The 19,628-nt window shown below is 42.9% G+C and overlaps 1 protein-coding gene across 1 annotated transcript in view; it reads right to left on the bottom strand.

Annotated features, from left to right (window-relative positions):
- ITK (IL2 inducible T cell kinase) overlaps positions 1–19,628 on the bottom strand; it is a 64,637-nt gene that overhangs the window by 28,823 nt on the left and 16,186 nt on the right. Inside the window, exons 2-6 of the mRNA XM_069592493.1 lie at positions 14,404–14,508; positions 12,649–12,730; positions 10,216–10,344; positions 5,622–5,662; positions 1,466–1,617 (exon numbers count right to left, since the gene is read on the bottom strand). Coding sequence (XP_069448594.1) covers positions 1,466–1,617; positions 5,622–5,662; positions 10,216–10,344; positions 12,649–12,730; positions 14,404–14,508 — 509 coding nt within the window. The remainder of the gene's footprint in view (positions 1–1,465; positions 1,618–5,621; positions 5,663–10,215; positions 10,345–12,648; positions 12,731–14,403; positions 14,509–19,628) is intronic.

Here is a 19,628-nt window from a genome sequence, read left to right as displayed (position 1 = left end):
TTATGTATTTTTTCCCAAAGAAAAAAATATTTTTTCAAAAGTATATGTATTTCAAAAGATTTCTAAGTTATATGAGCATGGGCAATTCAAGATCTTCATTGCAGCCTTGTTTGAAACAACAAAGAAAGGAACCTGGAAACTAAATGTCCCACTATAACATATTGTTTAAATATTTATAATGCAAGCATACATTCTAAAACTATATGTTTACTTAAAAAATAAGGTAGATTTATATGCACTGATATGAAAATATCTTTAAGATATATCATTAAAAGTTAAAAGCAAGGTGAAGATCAGAATGAATCACCTTAATGCAAATGAAAAATAGGGTGCATTTCTATATGTCTAACTCTTTTGCCTAGGATGCACAAGTAACTTAACAATGAATACCTTTAGAACTGATGTTTAGACAAATAGAGGGTGGCTTATTTTTATGTATATTTCTCTCTGTTGTTAGTTTTTGTAATATAAAACATTGACATTGTCTATCCAGATATTGCACTAATGGAGTGTTTTCATTTTCTTTTAATAACTATGTTAAAATTAATAATAATCTCATACTTTGAAAACTTTTAAACCTTAATATTTAAAGATGTTCATTGTAGCATTGTTAATATTTTCAAAATATTAGAAACCGCCTAAGCACCCAAGAAGGAAATTTGCTAAATTCTGGTACATTTTTATGTTGGATTTATGCAGTTATTGAAATCATCTTCTGGAGGTGATTCTGGAGGATATTCTGGGACATAGGTAAATATCTCTGATCTTTAAAGGAAAATGTACAGCCTTATAAAGCAGTATAAATCTGATAACTTTAAACTAACCACTGGTATGAAACTCACATACATCCCAGAGCATTCTAAAGTTCAGTAACAGTAATTTTCTTGTAGTTCAGTTCAGATAAGGGGTCATAAGATTTTTTTTTCATTCAGAAGTCCCATTGAGGGTAAATTGTATTTGTACAACTTTATTTTCTCCATGAATCATGTGGATGGCTAGTTCACTGCTCTTGGCTTAACTAAATCTTTAGTACTTTTCCCCTGATGCTTCTTAATGTAACCACCAATCTGCACCATCTGTACATGCCTTTTGCTTCCACCAACAATAAGACCCTCACAATGGGATAAACACCTTCAGCCTCATTTAAGCACTCAAAAACAATGGTGCTTTGTGGAACAAGTTGCCATTCTCCCAAACTGTGGATAACAGTGGAAAAACCCAGAAGATTTTTAGATGAGTTTGGAGGTTGGGAGGGCATGATCAGGTCCAGGGAGTAAGTATGGCGAGTGACTGCCTCCCAGGCTCTTCTGAGAAGGGGAAGAGCCTTTTCAGCAACGTCTTCCTTCCTCCTCCTGCCTCTGCTCTCCTCTCCTAACTCAATGCCATGGTCACTCTGAGAGAGGCAGGGCAGTCTTTGTTCCCACCTCCCCTCGAAAGCTGGGACAGCAGCCACCGGGCGCCTTACCCGTTCCTGTCCTGAACCCTCCACCAGTGAATCTCCGAGCTGTCGAGCAGGTAGTACTCCTCGTTGCACTGTAGGGTGAACCCCTGGGGATCATTCGTTTGGTAGTCATACAGGGCAATGACCACGGTTTCTTCAAGTTCCCGAAATGACCGCTGGAGGAGGGAGACAAAATCAAGCAGAGATGTGAGAAAGGAGGTAGCCTGTGGAAAAAGTCAGCAAGTCCCTGAGCTGTAACTTGCTCTTGGACCTATGCCAGTCAGACACCAGATCCACTGTGGGTACACTCGCTGAGGCCATTCACCTTCCTCTAGTTGGCTTGCTCATTATCAGGCTCGTGATATGGAATAGGACACAAAGACACACAATACCTGGAATTCATCGCCTCTCCCATTTCAAGTGGTAAACTCTGACTCCCAGTGAACTCCAGGCAGCCATGCTCATCACAGAAATCTGCTTGTTTCTCTACTTAAGCCATGTCATAATTCACAGACTGTCTGCTAGAAGCATCACGTCCTTGCAAAGGTGATGAAGTCAACACTATATCATTTAGTTCATGCTTTCCTACTTTTATTTTTGGGCTTATCCAGATCCATAGAATTATGGACTGTTGGAGCTGGAATGCCTCTGAGAGATCATTTAGTCCATTCTTTTGTTTAGAATAGGGAAACTGAGACCCAGATGGGGCAAGTTTAGCAATTGAATTATTCTTATGCTTTCTCTACTATATCCCATGGGATCTCTTGTTCCTCTGGTGGGCTCTCTTGCTTGTATCACTGTTTTTCAGTATCTTTCTTAGGATGAGATATTAAAGACGGAAGTGGTCCTCATGTAAAGGAGTCACCAGTGTTCAGGGTGGGCACATCTGCTACAGGTTAGCAGGCTTTGTGAGACAGAAAATGTGGGAAGAGACTGAGATCACTGGCTAGAGTGAGCGTCAGTGATGGGAAATCAGAAGTTCTCTGAGTGCAGTGAAGTATTTGGTGGCATAAAAATATCGGAGATTAAAAAATAAAATGTTGTCATACTGATACAGTTTGGATTTGAAGCCTAGATTATTTGTGGAGCTTGTGAGATGATATACTGAGTACTACAGATGAGAGTTGTTGGGCTTGAGGCTGTTACCCTAAGAACTAATGAAGGAAGGAATTGTGTTCAAGGGCAGGGGGATAAAGGAAAAATATAGTAAGGTATTCATCTCATTATAGATCCAACTGGTTGATTAAAGTTCATGGGATGGCAGAGTCGGACACGACTGAGCGACTGAACTGAACTGAACTGAACTGGAGACAAAGATCAAAGCAGGTTTCTCAAACCATGTGAAACCTTTCCATAGGGAGTATTTTGGACATCTGTGGCGGTGTTTTGAATGTCACAAAGGTTGAGGTGGCTACTAGCATTGAATGGGAGAGGGTCAAGGATGCAAAACACCCTGCAGCATCCCACATGCAGCATCCCATGACTTTTGAATGTCCTGTCAGATATTCCAGAGAAGGCCGCTTACAGTAATAACGTACAATAACACTCTGACCTAGATCCTACCTCCACCTTATATGAAGCACTTGGTTTCCTAGGAGGCAGCCACGCTTTACGTGGAGGGTGGATTATAATTTGTTTAGTTAAGAACTTGACCAAGAGTTGTTTGCTCTTTTGGAAAGTGTATCACAGATGGTAGTACTGTCTTTGAGTCACTGAAAATATGTTACTGGAACAGTTGCATTTGAGCTGCCAAATTTAACAGGATTCAAATACAGGTGCGTTTTATTATGTTGTCCAGTATAGTCATGCCCAATATTTATATATAGAAACATGTATGGATTTATATAAGTTATTTTATTTTCCTTTTTAAACATTACAGTTAGAACATTTATTGGTTCTTTTAGAAAGTATGTGTTTACATAAGTGGTATTATCTATTTACTTTCTTTTTGTTATAATAAAGGGGGCTTTATAAAATATTTGTCTGAAAAAGGGAATACTGGGTCTGAAAGGATTGAGAACCATGAGATTATTCTGAGAAAATGAAGGGATGGCATTTGGAGAAACTGAGACTCTGGGCTCCAGAAGGGCTATTTGGGAGCCCAGGAGATGAGGTGAGTCATGGAATGGGGGACTAGTCCTGTCTCCTGGCCACTCTACTGCTGGTCTCAGAACGGCCCTGACTTCTGAGAGCTCCTGACCCCGGCTGGGGAGAGCTCAACCCAGCTGAGACTGGGCCCTCCCAGTTGGGAGTGGAAGGGGTAGTGTGCCTTAACAAGGAAGCCAGGGTGTAGGCAGACATGTGTCTGGGTGGCCCCTCAGGAAATCCTTCTGGGTTGATGGGGATGGGCCTCGAAGAAGGGCTGAGTTCTTGTGTACGTGGGGGGACCAAGAGTGAAACATAACCTCATCTGCACCCATAGGCTAGAGAGGCCTGGAGTTCTCAATGACTCTGATCATGGATGGTTTCTATCCTGACCAATAATAGCCACCCTCCACCCTCTGGAGAACTGTTCCCAGTCCATAGTCTCTCTCACACTAAGCATTAGGCCGGTTGCTCAGATCAGATTAAAAGTATAGCCTCTATGGATGCCAACTCAAGATGCCATCACTTAGTCCAGAACAGAACATGAAGGTGATGGGAGAAGTGATTTCAAGTAATTCAAGGTAAATGTTGCTGTGGATTTAGATGTGTGATTGAAACTGCAACTGTGATTCCAACAGCCCTGTGGTTGGTGCCCTAAAGCTGCTCCTCCAAGAAGTCTGAGAAGCCAAGTGGTGGTGTCCAAGGGGCGGTGGATAGGCCCTGTTTTCTGACTTTCACCTTGACTAATAGTGAAAAACCAGAAGGAGCAAGCCAGCCTAAGGTGCAGAGATGTGGGTTTAGGTGGGACTATTGGAACCACCCACGAGCCAGGGCAGTGGGATTCCAAACCATGTTTCCAAGGGTGATGGTGAAATGGTCTTTAGAAGATGAATGAAGTAAAATAGAAAAGAGCCCATTTTCTGCTGCAATTTAAATACATTTCTTTCTTGTTGTGTGAGAGAGGGCTGACAACAAATCTAAGGGTCAGTCCAGTTTTGAGCAACGTAGAACTTCTCTTATGGGGAAGCGGCCAGTGTTTGAAATGTCACCATATCGGCTGGAAAAAAAGCAAGGCTCATCCTTCAGGAGAGCATGCGGGAGCAGAATCAGTATGTTCTAGAATAAAGACCAGCTACTCAAATGTGGATATCGGCATTGGTATTACCATAAAGTGAGGGCTAAGATTGCTTTTTCTCCTATTCTTTGGTTTGTTTTGTTTTGTCTTTTTGACTAAATAGCTTCCCGAGGATTGACTTGATATCACTTAAGTCTTGCAAGTCAGTATACTAGACCAGTGTTTCTTAAACTCCAGCATGCCTTAGAATCATTGTGAGGTTCATTAAGGTGCAGATTACTGGTGCCTTTCCCTAAAGTTTTGTGAGTCAAAGGTCTGATGGGGTGGTGAGGTTTGGGGTGGGGTGGGGAAGGAGTTCTGAGAATTTGCATTTCTAACCAGCTCCCCAGTGATGCTGATGCTGCTGGTCCAGAGACCACAATTTTGGGAACGACCACTTGAGTTAAAGACCACCACACCAGGAACCCTCTAGCCTACTAACTTGACTACTGAGTTACCGAATGGCCTTGGGATAACCTCTCGTGGGACTTGCTTTCCCAAGCTTTCACATGAGAATAAAACTATAACCCTCTGAAGTGGCCAGAACAGATAGTGAGTTTTGAAATAACTAGTAAAAGCGTGGACCTGCTTTGAAGAATTTGAAGTGTTCTTAGGTGTATGTTTCCAAAATGCTTGTCTGTCAAAGGGTGGAGTAAATACACCATTTTATGTGACTGTGAGCTGTTATTAGGCCCCAACCTAGTCAAGGTACTTGGATGCACAGTATGATACTGAGAAGTGTTTGTTGAGTGAAGGCGGTGGAGTGAAGATTTTGGCAGCTGAGTGGTCATTTTACCTGAACCCACCCAGGAGACAAGCTGGGCCCAAGAAACCCACAGTGTTGAATTGAGCTGCATCACAACGAGGTCATGGTTGAGAAACCTGAGCAGATGGGAAACCCAAGCAGGACGACATCAGAGCAGCAGCTTGAGGTGCCCTGGGCCCCCACCTCCCCCGCCCAGACCTCGTGCTTTTGCTCACCCTGTTGTCTTCGGGAGTAGGAGGAAGAGGCTTCTTTGAAGCTGAAACAAGAAAAACAGAAAAAGATGAGCCTGAAACCAAATGTGCCCAGCTGGAGATGAACGGCTGGGGGCTTTTCAGAGAAAAGGGGCCCCAAAGAGAACAGCAGGAGGAAAGGATGAGACACGGGGCCTGGGCTTTATCTCTTTCAGCCTGTGTGTTCCTGATCTCGTTTTCCAGGAGACACCAGAGACTTCCAGAAGCCCCTCTTCCTGTACCCCAGGAAAAGCCTAGTGCAGAGGGGTTCCCCACGTCTCAGTGTATGTCCTTCCCCAGAGGCATGGAGCCTCCACAAAGGCACCTCCACCTGCTGAACCAGGACTTGGAATTGGTGACTCAGGGACACCATGACTCACTGCCTTCCTGATGCCCCTGCAGGCTTGGAGAGAGGGTGGATGAGGTGAGAGGTCTTCGTGCTGCTTTGTGAGAGGGCTGTTATCTTAAGGCTCTGAGTATTTGTTCTTGCCGATTCCTCCAGACAACACCCCAGCACCTCTCTGTGTTTATGTCTTTGTGTCTCCATGTCTCACTTTCTCTGCAGTCTCTTCCTTCTCCCTCCTTTCCCCTCTCTTCTTTCTCTCCCTTTCCCTCTCTCTCTCCTTTTTCTCTTTATCCGTGTCTCTCAGGATTTCTTCTTTAAGGCAGAAGTCCCCAGCCTTTATTGGCACTAGAGATTTGTTTTGTGGATGACAATTTTTCCATGAATCCAGGGGGTGGGGTGGCGGAAGGGGTGGCTTCCGGATGATTCAACTTCATTATATTTATTTTGCATTGTATTTCTATTATTATTACATCAGCTCCAGATCATCAGGCATTAGATCTCAGAGGTTAGGAACCCCTGGTTTAAGGCACTAAAAAGGCCCAGTGTGGAATCAGTGGACTGAAGCTGTGTGTCTGTGTGGTTACGGGGACGCAGTGCCTAGGCTTCTGTGTGGTTCAGACTTCTTGAACAGTTAGAGATAAGCGGGGGGTGGGTGGCATCAACAGGTGGTGAGCATGGTATCTCTGCAGGGGGTTGACTTGGAACTGGGCAGCTGTGTCTGGGATGTGGCGAGAAGAGATTCATACATTGACACTGGAGCCCAGACTCTGTGCTGACACCTTAATCAAGGGCTGCTGCTGCTGCTGCTGCTACTAAGTCGCTTCAGTTGTGTCCGACTCTGTGCGACCCCAGAGATGGCAGCCCACCAGGCTCCCCCGTCCCTGGGATTCTCCAGGCAAGAACACTGGAGTGGGTTGCCATTTCCTTCTCCAATGCATGAAAGTGAAAAGTGAAAGTGAAGTTGCTCAGTCGTGTCCAACCCTTAGCGACCCCATGGACTGCAGCCTACCAGGCTCCTCCGTCCATAGGATTCACCAGGCAAGAGTACTGGAGTGGGTTGCCATTGCCTTCTCCATAATCAAGGGCAGGCTGGGGTATTAGGTGTGCAATTAACTTAGAAAACTTGCTTCCATTACAGCACTCCACTTGGTGCCAAGAGCCAGTTACATTAACCCCAGCTCCACCACATACAAGCTGGGCTGTCTTGAGCACTGTCCAGCCCTGAATATCGGTGCTTGATCTCTTCTTCCTCTGGCCTTGCTCTTACCTTTCTTCCTCCCTCTCTGTGTGAAGTTTGTATGTGGTAAAACTTGTACGTGGGGTTAGTTCTGGCTACATGAGTGGACGCTGCTGTTGGTTGAGTATTTGCTAAGTTGCTTCAGTCATGTCCTACTCTGTTGTGACCCCTCTGTCTATGGGATTCTCCAGAAGAATACTGGACTGAGTAGCCATTCCCTCCTCCAGGGGATTTTCCTGACCCAGCAATCAAACCTGCATCTCCTTCATCTCTTTCATTGCAGGCAGATTCTTTATCCACTGAGTCACCTGGGAAGCCTGAGGGTTGACATAACAGAGCCCATTTTAAATTCAGTGACCTCTGTTATTCCCAGGCAGACACACACATACTGTCTCAGCAGACACGGTTACCATTTACAGAGAGCCCACCAAGTGCCAGAAGCTGTGCTAAGAGCTTTCCCCAACCCCACTGAACCTCCCAACAACCCCAGAAAGTAACTAATTATCATCATTCCTACTTTATAGATGAGAAAACTGGCTAAAAGACTCAGAAAGTTAAGTAACAAATAAGAAATCACAGAGCAAGGATACTAAGGGGCTGGAACTCACACCAGCTGGTTTTGTTTTGTTTTTTTTTTAAATCCCAAAGCCCTGTCCTCTTAGGCCCTCATTGTATTTGTGCCCAACACTGGGAATTCTACAAGCCTTGCTTCTTGAAAACTGCTCTCAAGTGTGTCAAAGCTATGGTGCATGAGATTAGTTAAACCAAACCAGAAGAAGGGAGAATAAGAACAGACTCAGATGAGGAGATGGCAGTAGGTCCTGCAAAAGCAGGACCATCAGCAGAGTGACTGTGCAGTGGTTAGACCCTGGCTTCATTTGGGGAGGAGCTTAGCATGACCAGCCCTGTCCTGGTGAGCCATTCAGATGTTCCTCACACCTCTATCATGTGTGTGCCACCCAGTGGAGGGAAATACTGTGTCCCTAGGAATAACCACTACACGCATGGAGAAAATTGCACAATGGAAACAGATTCAAAGGATTTCAGAATTGGAAAGGGGTTTAGAGAACATTTCATCTTAAGACCCCTAAAATTTCCCCTTCCATTTTAGTGATGAGGACATCACAGTCCTCGTTAGCCAAGTGACACATCCAAGGGCCTACAGCAAGGTTCCGACAGGAATTTGGAGACAGCTTTGACTTTGGAAAGAGCTTTCAGTCATTGGCAAGCCCATGCCATCCTGTCCTTGTGGTTGATTCCACCCACATAAAACCTATTTCTTTTTCATGAGATATTGGCTTTTGTATGGTCCACAGAGCTAATGTAGGGAATCACTGACCTCTAAAACTGGGCAAATACTTTTCTGGGTCAAGGAACTGGTAACTCTGAACTTTCTCTCCCAAGGTGGAGGGTGAGAAGTAGTGGTTTTTAAAGTGGCACTAAAAGGGGCTGCAACTCAGGAAGCCACAGAAAACCCAGCCACGTGTTACATTTAGCACATCCGCCTTGGGCTGTCAATCTGAGGTACTGGGTTTTAGTGCAAAAAAGAAACTGACAGATGAGAAAAGTTAAGTAGGGTAAGAGAGGCTGAGAGGAAAGGGCGATGGAAGAAAACAATCCATAGGATCCATCGTTCCTAGTCAACCGTGTCTCCGCAGCGCGCTTCCTCACTGTGTAACCTCGAGGGTGCTGAAGTGCTCGAGCCTCCTCTTTCTTCAGCATCACACCATCTACCCTAGATGGTTGTGAGAAGTGGGAGTGTTATATATGTAAGTGTGCATCAGAGTGGAGTTGCCCTTCACCAGGGCCTCTGGGCCCAAAGTCATTGTACATGCATGCTCAGTCACTCAGTCACGTCCAGCTCTTTGTGACCCGCCAGGCTCCTCTATCCACGGGATCTTCCAGGCAGGAATGCTGGAGTGGGCTGCTATTCCCGTCTTCATGGGGTCTTCCCGACCCAGGGACTGAACCCGCATCTCCTGCATTGGTAAGCGGATTCTTTACCACCGAGCTATCTGGGACGTGCCCCCTCCAAATTCATTACATAAATTAAAAATGATTCAAACACCAATCCCTAGGACCTAAGTCTTTGACTTCAAAGGCCAAAGAACAGGATCTTTTGTTTCCACTTTGCATTTAGGCTGAGGCCTCCTTCTCTCTGAGACTGTGGAGTTCAAGGGCAAGTAGAGGTGGGGAGAAACCACATTGTAAAATAAGCAGATTTTTGGTTTTATTTTCTTCCCCCTCCAAGTGTGTAGAATTCAACTTGTGTTATAAACACATGTGTGATATGATGCCACTCTAATAGATAATATTGTGTATCTCTATATATCTATAGGCTGTCTCTACAACTTCAGATTTAAGTAGACTGTGCCTTTCAAATTTCCTAACTTGAGGGTATAGCAATGCTTCTCAAACTTAACCATGCAACCAGATAGTGTTAAAATACAAATTCTGATCCAACAGACCTACGAGGGGCCCTAGAATTTGCATTCTAATCAGCTTCCAGGCCCTGATGATGCTGCTGGTCTAAGAACCACACTTTGAGTAGCAAGGAGTTATAAAGACATCAGCCTCAAGATGTAGGCTTCCCCAGTGGCTCAGTGACAAAGTATCTGCCTGCCAATGCAGATTAGTAGGAGACACAGGTTTGATCCCTGGGTCAGGAAGATCCCCTGGAGAAGGAAATGGCAACCCCCTCCAGTATCCTTGCCTGGAAAATCCCAAGGACAGAGGAGCCTGGTGGGCTACAGTCCTTGGGGTTGCGAAGAGTTGGACATGTCTGAGTGCACACACACACACACTCGAGATGAAAAACAAAACCACAAACATACTGGTGTTAGAGGCAGATGACTATCTTCTGAAAATTTTGAAAATGTGAAATTTTGCATTCAATCCTGGACACCCCTGGTGATGGGAAGCAAAGAACATTTCCTTTCTACTAGCAGAGCGGTCAGTCATTATACAAAGAAGAAAAGGAATTCATAATTGCTCACCATTTTTGGTGGGATCGTACTGGGCACAGCCCACTGCAAGCTTCTCCATCTGATCACAGCACCGCCATCTCCCATCCATCCAGAAATTAGGGTGATACTTGGGCACCAAACTGTTGTTATTCCTGGTTTCTGAAAGGAGTTGGCACCAGCAGAAGAGTTATTTCCAGGTCAGTCACTCAAGAGCCACCAACTTTACAATTCCTTGAGACTGGACCCTGCTGTGTGAACTTGCATGAGTATTACCTAGAGTAGTCAGAAAAAATGGTCTTTTTTCCTGGGCACACAGAAGCATGTATATTGAATTTAGGCATCAGCAGATCTGGATTCTTATCCAGCTGTGCCTTTGGTTAGTTGTATGTCTTTGGGTTGAGCAAAATCCTCATTTGATTCCCAGTTCCCACTGTGCCACGGGATTGATAGATGGGGTCTCTGGGCCCCACAAAAATGCCTTAGGAACTCAGGGAAGACTGAGTGGGTGTGATTCTCACCACTCTATCTCTCCCATCTCTACCCATAGCAACTTTGCTTTTATCCTTTCTAGATTTGGGGCTTTAAAGTTAAATTTTGGTACAGGAGAAGAGAGGCTCTCCTGATTGGGGGGGGAAAAAAAAAGTATAAAAAACTGACAGGTTATCTCAAATGCCTCTTTCAGCTCTAACATCCTGTGAGTAAAATCCCTTCACTGAGGGAGAGCGGCCAGTGAGAGTAGTTGGGGCCCTTTTGATTACTTTGTATGTTAGTGTTTGTTTTGTGCCTGTGAATGTTAAACTTGAGAGCCCTTCTCAATTTATCTGGCACTTTCCATTTGAGACTCACAACAATCTTGGAAGAAGATAAGACTTGTATATTTATTCTCATTTTTCAGAGAAGGGCATCTTGGGTCCCATGATTTCAGATGGCTTGCCTACTGTCAGTCTCTGTAGCTACTTAGATTAATATTTGAACCTATTTTTTCCTGAAAAGCTGGGCCTTCAGGCTAAATGGCAATGATAGTAATACAGACAAAATGCTTTCTTTGGGTATGATTCCAAGTGTCTGCCACATCCTAGCATCACTGACTCAATGGACATGAATTTTAGCAAACTCCAGGAGATACTGGAGGACAGAGGAAGCTGGCGAGGTGCAGTCCATGGGGTTGCAAAGAGTTGGAGACAACTTAGCAACTGGACAACAACAAACTCTTTTAATTCTCACAATAACCTTATGACTATCTGTTGCTAGTCAGGTAAGGAAATGGAGATACTGAAAAGTCAAGGAATTTGCCCAAGGTCACACACTAATTATTGGCAGAGCTAGAGCTTTTTCCTTAGCAGCCTGGTTCCACCTCTTATGTATGTAAATACTGTGCTGGTTCTGATTATGCTGTCGAGAAGGTGAGCCCTAAGAAGTACCCTTACAATGATCTGAAAACCTTTAAGACTAGTTGACATTTGTTGGGTGCTGACTATGGACCTGGTCAGTTCCAAGAGACTTACTCTTAGCAGCTCTGGAGGCAGGTCCTTTTTTAAAAAAAAATATTTATTAAAGTGTAGCTGACTTACAATATTAGTTTCAGATACACAACACAGTGATTCAATATTTTTATGAATTGTACAGACTCATGTATGTACAGATTACATACACACAAACTTATTATAAAATAGTGACTATATTCCTTGTGCTGTACATTACATTCCTGTGACTTACTTCTTTTATGACTGGTATTTTGTACCTTTTCATCCCCTTCATCTATTTTGCCCCTCCTGCCACCTCTCTCTCCTTTGGAAACTGCTAGTTTGCTCTCGGTATCTGTGAGTCTGTTTCTGTTTTGTGATATTCATTTGTTTTATGTTTTAGATTACTCATGTAAATGAGAACATATAGGATTTTCCTTTCCCTGACTTATTTTACTTTGCATAACACAGGGAAGGAGAAACTATTTTTATTATTCCCTCCTCCTCTCCTTGTTAAAAATAGATGGGGAAACTGAAGCACAGAGCAGTTGAGTTGCTTGAACACACATGGCTAGTGAGTGGCAGAGCCAGGATTCAAGCCCAGGTCCTCTAGCTTGAGGGCCCATGCTCTTGTTCTTCATTCAATACAAGGAGTCAGTAGACATTTTCTGAATGGGTCCAATAGTAAATAGTTTGGTTTTGCTTACCAGGAGACACAACAGATACATTGTGGAGGTACTTACATAACCGTTTAAAATAGAACCATTAAAAAATATTAAAAACATCCTTATCTAAGAGCCTTACAAAAACAGGTGCCTAGCAGGATTTGCCTGATCCTGCACTGTACTGGTTATTGCCCAAGCTGAAACTTTGGGAGTCCCCACCAACACCAAAATGAAGAAATATTTGACCATCAGCCGCTCTTTATTTGATCATCGAACTCAAGCATTCTTGCGGATCTGGAGATCTCAGAGATTCGGTCACACAGGAGGTTAATTACCTTCTTTGAGGGCCAGCACCCAGCGCTGCCGGCTCTCCCGGTCTGGAGCAAACACATACAGGAGGTAGTTGTCATGAACAACCTGGAGACGCACAGAGAGTTCAGGGTGAGCAGTGAAATTGGAGCTGAATGGCTGACAGCAGCCCCTCTGGGTTACTGCGCTGAGAGTGGGGTCTCAGGCTGTTGTCAAAAAACCAAACATCTGGGTGATCTGGGGACTAGTGCCCTTTTTAGCTAGATGTCTGAATGCTGTGCAGATAAGCCATCACTACATTAAAACAGCTAGAGAAAAGAGTTCCCCACTTAACTAGGCAGCATATTTCTCACATTAATTTTTCAATAATTAAAAAATTCTGGCATATTGGTGCACTGGGATGACCCAGAGAGATGATATGGGGAGAGTGGTGGGAGGGGGGTTCAGGGTTGGGAACTCATGTACACCCATGGCAGATTCATGTCAATGTATGGCAAAACCAATACAGTATTGTAAAGTAAAAAAAAAAAAAAAAAGAATCATTGTGGATGTATGGCAAAACCAATACAATATTGTGAAGTAATTAGCCTCCAATTAAAATAAATAAATTTATATTTAAAAAATAAATTAAAAAAAGAAGAGTAAGATATTAGATGATAAATATATAACTAAGATTTCTTTAAACTTATTTTGAAACAAGTGATTCAGGAATTTCCAAAGATAGTACAGAGTTCCTACATACTTTTCACGCACATTTCTTCAATGACAGTATCTTAACGAAACAGAATACGTCTTTAAAGCCAGGAAATTGACATTGGTCCAGTACCATTAACTATACAACAGATCTTTGGATTTCACCAGGTTGTTTTTTCATGCATGCATTAGTAATTGGAGTTTCAATGATGGGAAAAATACGTGTTACTCCTTTTACTTTCAGTACTAAAAATTCCAACTTGCGGAGGTCACTTTTCTAGTAGGAAAAAAGTTCTTTCCTATGCCACATTGAAAATGAAATATTAACTCCTCAGATTGACAAACATGAATGGTACCCCAGGATGTGCAAGAAGATATCCACTCTTTCAGAACCATAAATATCAAGAGTGGTAACAAGATTTAGACAATGTCATAACCTAAAGACTAAAGATACTCTCCATCAGCTCTGCGCAATAGAACTTTCTGCAGTGATGGAAATTTAAAATCTTGGCTGTCCAATAAATTAGCCACTAGCCCGTGGCTATTGAAGATGTGAAATATTTATTCATTCACTGTAGCTTAGTATGACTCAGAGCTTACTAATGTTGTGAAATTTGAATTAATTTACATTTAAATGTAAGCATTCACCTGTGGCTACTGGCTACTGTATTGGACAGCACAACTCCAGATAATTCTCAGATTATAAAATCTGAGTCTTTTTATTCTAGAGCTTCCAATCAATTTATAACCAAGGAATGTAATCTATTGTCCGAAATTATAAGTAAACTGTGCTTGCAGAATGTTAGACTTGGGGCTCTTGATTATTTTTCTTTCTTCCCCCTAGAAATAGAGTAATTAGGACTTTCCTTGAGGTAAGGAAGACATGAGGGAAAGGGAAATAAGGGATGACATCTTTTTCAAAATTTTGTAATTAATCTTTGTTGAATGAATGTGTCATTGAAAGAACACAGCAGATTTCTTCTGGGCATGGTCTAAGTCATCTCTGTGCCACCTTCTCATTCAGTGACTGAGCATTTCAACTATCATCCAAGGAATGGAGAACTAGACCACTGGCCTGATGGACTTACCTGAAATGGATATTTATAGTGACATGGGATGATAATGTCACTTTTCACAATCTCGACACATTTGATTCGGGAGAGTTCGATGGAACCCTTCAAAGTGCGCTTTTTCTGTGGGGAGGAAAAACACATTCCATTTGAGGAAGAAGGAAGACAATATTTTTGTCCAGGTGGCTTCTAGAAATCCATTACTAGATAAGATCCATCGTAAACCAACCCTGCAAATATCCAGAAGCTCCTTCTTGGCCCTTGGTGCCTTAAAAGGACACTCTGAAGCAGACTCCTGGGAGAACATGTTATTTGAATCATCTTGATGAAGTGACGGACCTCCGTTCATTGAGCTGCTGGGTCTTATATCTCAGTGAACTTGTGACAAATAGGAGCATTTGCAGAACTTTTGGCTAGAATAGGTAGTGCAGACCCCACATGTGCCAGTTTTTTCTGTTTTGTGCCTATCCATGGCCTTATTGGAGAAGGCAATGGCACCCTACTCCAGCACTCTTGCCTGGAAAATCCCACGGACAGAGGAGTCTGGTGGGCTGTAGTCCATGGGGTCGCGAAGAGTCGGACATGACTGAGTGACTTCACTTTCACTTTTCACTTTCATGCATTGGAGAAGGAAGTGGCAACCCACTCCAGTGTTCTAGCCTGGAGAATCCCAGGGACGGGGGAGCCTGGTGGGCTGCTGTCTATGGGGTTACACAGAGTCGGACACTACTGAAGCGACTTAGCAGCAGCAGCAGCATGGCCTTATTAGCATAGCAAGTGAGCTCAGGCCTTTCCTGCTTGGTGACAAATACTTTTAATGGCACCTTTCTTTTCTACATCTGCCTTTTCTGGGTCCCCTTGGTTATCCACGGTCCCACAATGGCACCCCTGTAGGACATTCCTGACTCTGCTCTGTTACTATCTCATCCAGTTATACTGGCCCCAGGTTTCATCTCCTTGGAAGCTTACTGGATGTATTCCTTGATAACTAATTCACATAATGGTCTTTGTGGCTTGTAACAATCTTGCGTGTTACCAATTTCTAAAGGCCCTTGTCCTTGGATCCCAGGAGATGTTAGATTGGTAGACCAGCAGGCTCCATGGAAGGCTAGTTAGGGGAAAGCTCCTGGAGAGCAGGAGCCCTTCACAGGTGCCTGGAATTAGGCTTCTGTTGAGAATAGAGTTTAGTTCAGTTATGGAACAAGTGGCAAAACACTTCATTATAGCTTATCCTTAAGAAAGAGGTATCATGAATAGTGGTGAATTGGGCACAAGATTGGAAAGGGCTAGGAACAAAGTCAGGCTCTGCCTCCAACCATCTCTGTGACCTTGGGACATGCATCAAACTTTTCTGAACTTCAGTTTCCACATCTGAGAAGTGAAGATAATTATGCCTACCCTTGAAGTAATGATGGCAGACTGAAATAGGAACAGGTAAGCTAATTACCTGGCTTATCATGGATGCTCTCAATAAAGGATACCCTCCCGGTGAGAGAGGCTAAAGAAATCCTAACTATGGCAAAAGAGCGGTGATATATGAGGGCACTTACTGGGTATTTAGGGGAGCTAGGACACCAGCAGATTCTCCAGAAATGAGCTCAGACTTTACTTACCACTTTTTGGTACCAAGCTTGGTGACTAGCCTTTGCTTTAGTAGCTGAGGCACAGAACTGAGATGAAAAAAGTCAAGGTGTGAGAAGCACCCCCTATCAAATACAGGGAAGTTTTATGGAGTTTCTTTCTAAAAAGTTTTCTTTCTGGAAACTTTATTTTTGAAAGTACAAAATCTACCCATGTAGATTGTAACAAATAAAGCAATATGGAGGCATGTGATAAAATTATTTCTAGTGTCTTAGCATTCTACCCTTCTCCACAACTCTGAGGTAGCCAAGGTTAACCATTTGGAATGTATATGTCTTTCCCACACATATTTATGGAATATAAATAAACAAAAATGACATCTCCTCTACATAGTGGTCTTCAATGTGCTTTAGTAATCTCAGGATGTATTAAGAGATCAGTCTTCCCTGAAAAACTTTTGAAAACATATGCCCCTTGGAGCCAAGCTATCTTCTCAAACTTCCCAAACTTTAGAGTCTTCCACAGCTAAATACATGTCCTGATCCTGCCCATAATTATAGTCTTCAGAATGGTTAATCTGTTTTCAAAAGCAGAAGAGCACAAGAGAGCTGCCTTTTCAACAACCATCTGCAGCTACAGGTGGTAAACAGGGAGTCTGAGCTTTGAGGTTATCTTGGTTTTTAACCTCTTTGGGGTTATTTCCTTAGTAGTTTACATAGCGAAATGCAACAGGAGGCTCATGGCCGTAACATGACAACTCTGTCTACAGACATTTCGCTCCCTGGAACCTACTGAGCCCTGGATTTCTGAGGGCAGAGACCAAGACATCAGTTATAGTATCCCTCAAGTCTGTCAGAGTGGCTAGTCCACAACAGGTGCACAATTAGGATGATACAAAGGGTGCCGTGTTGGAACACAGCTTAAACAGTCTCAATCAGACTTAAGGCTCATGCGTTTAGCTATTCAGGAATATTTCTTGCCAGCTCTGAACCAGGGCTATTCTTAGTGCGGGAAGCAGAGAGATGAAAAGAGAAGACTTTCTCATGGAGGTCTAGTCTAGCCAGGAAGGTAGACAATATAAAGTGTTCTATGGAGAATAGGATAGGCTGATATGATCATTTGGTAGTTACACAGGCCTTACCGGAGAGAGGGCATTTGAAAAGAGACCAGAAAATCGAAAAGGGGGCCGGATGTGAGAAGATATAGGAGACTGAGCACAAAGTAGAATAAACAGCAAGAGCAAAAAGCCCTGGGGTAGAAACCTTCTGGATAAGTTTGAGTTGTTAATAGCCTGGGATCGTCATAGTCAAGGCATCAAGTAGACATAAATAATAACTGGAGTGATAAATTGGGATCCAAATTCTATGTGAAGTTCTAAAGCAGCGTTAACCCTCAGAAACATAGTGAGAGCTACATAGGGAATTTAAAATTTTCTATTAGCCACACTAAAAACTAGCAAAAAGAAAACGTATAATTAATTTTAAGAACACAGTACTTTGTTTAACCCCGTGTTTCTCAGTATTATCATTTCTACACATCACTGACATAAAAAATTGAAACCTATTACATTTAAGGACTAAGTCTTTGAAATCATATATTTCACAAGACATCTCAATTTGGATTCTCCACACAACAAGTGATCAGTTGCCACACATGCCTGGAAGCTACCTTATTGGGCAGTGTGTCTTCGAGATTTCCAAGGAAGATTTCTCCAAACTCAGATGATCTCTTTGACTTCTTAACGTTTGCTGAGTTCCAACATAGATATTTAGAGACTGTCAGGTGAGCCTTCTGTTGAAATGGATGTCATGTTCTGTCATCAAAGCTCAGTCTCATTCCCAAAGGAATGATCAGGCTCCCCCGTCACAGTCTCTCCTGCTTGGTCAGTCTCTCCAATTCCTGAGGTCTCCTCAGATCTGCTAAGTGGTAAACAGCAGGGTAATCTGTGCCTTCCCTGAGCCAGGCACAGGGGACAGCCAGTCAGCAAGCTAAACACCACTTCATCTCTGGGAAATGGTGATGGCCTGTAATCATCCCAAACAGCTGTGCTATTTCTGAAAAATGCCAGCCTAAAACCTTCCAAGGAAACCACACAAAAGCCACCAGAGAAAGAGAGACACCAAGTAAAACAGGCACCCCTCTGGGTGAAAGATCACAGAACTTCACTTGACCTTGTCTCTTTTCTTGGCCACATTCAAAGCTGTCCTCCTATTCCAGAGTTTCATCCCAGACATCTGACATGTATCAAACACTATCCAAGAAGATGCTTGATGCCCGTGTAGTTGTACAAAGTCGAGCTGGTGCAAATGTCTTTGATATCTTCTTTCTTTTTATATTAATATATGAAATGGAATTTTGGATTGTGACTTTCTTTCAAAGAGAGGCAGGAAAAACAAAAGATTTTGGGAGCATTTCCTATACTTCAGGCATTCAAAGGGCATCTTATTTGGCCATGATCTTATGATTCCCCCCATTTTTTAGGTGAGGACATTGAGGTTCAGAGGGGCCAAGTCTCTTTATAAGTGGGCATACAAATTCAATTCTATGATTCCCCCATTTTTTAGGTGAGGACGTTGAGGTTCAGAGGGGCCAAGTCTCTTTATAAGTGAGCGTACAAACTCAATTCTATGACTGAAGAACCTGAGTGCTTAATGACTGCTTCATGGCTTTGTACCTGCCCTGATTTAATGTAGGAGACTTTTATTCCATGAACCTAATGCTGAACAATCAGTTGTGTGGTTGATTCCTCCAAGCCATGACCCAGCAGAGATTTGTTTCTGCCCTGTTTGGTTGTGCAGTGCTTATGCTGGATTTCAAAGTGGGAGCACAGAACTCCCTCTTTGCTGGTGTAATATTGGCTCCTTAGCTGCTCAGCTAGTCCAGCAGATACATCAGTAAGAAGCTACGTTTCTTTTATCCATGAAAGGACATCTCTACCCTTCGGAAAACAGCAGAACTTCAACTTTCTCCTCTGATGAGGCCGAGTGGGACAGAAACAGAATTTTCACATCAGGCCGACCCTTTCTGCCAAATTATCTGTGCAACCTCAGGCAAGTGTCTCAATTTTTTGGTTGCCTTACTTTTTGTTGGTTTGTTTGTTTTTAAGCGGAAATAATAACAGTCCTTGAATCATTGGGTTAAATTACAGGATTTGAAAGAACTATGTAAGCCTACATTCAAAACATAAATCAACCACCAAAGTGTTACTTTCTCTCCTTTCCTTCTCCAAATGGTGCCCACAGAACAAGATTTCACCCTCTTGTCGTTATGTGTTCACCTTTCCTTTGGGGATTTTCTTTCAGGCAAATATGTAATGGGAACCACCATTTGGGAGAGCAACATTAATATTTAACTGATGATCCTGGTGATTTTGACATTCTGGAGTTATTTGTTTGCCAATTATTTGTAAAATCAGGACAAAACTTTAAAAGGGGCCAGTTGCTTGGTTTTCCCCGCTACGTCACATTTGCTCACATGTTAGCAAATGTGATGACTTTAGTTCTCTTCTTACCCTTTCCCTGGGCTGTCAAAACCTTCCCCAGATAGTCATTCACCTAATGTTTAACTTCATGATAGTTTAAGACATGGCTTGTTTCACAAAAGTTTGGGTTAGGACAAATATTAGAGACTTAAGCCCAGAGGGAGATTTGACAATCAAATTT

The sequence above is a fragment of the Ovis canadensis genome, chromosome 5 (assembly GCF_042477335.2).
Source record: "Ovis canadensis isolate MfBH-ARS-UI-01 breed Bighorn chromosome 5, ARS-UI_OviCan_v2, whole genome shotgun sequence".
Classification (NCBI taxonomy): domain Eukaryota; kingdom Metazoa; phylum Chordata; class Mammalia; order Artiodactyla; family Bovidae; genus Ovis; species Ovis canadensis.
Note: the sequence above shows the minus strand (reverse complement) of the source record. Positions and strands in the feature narration are given on the sequence as shown.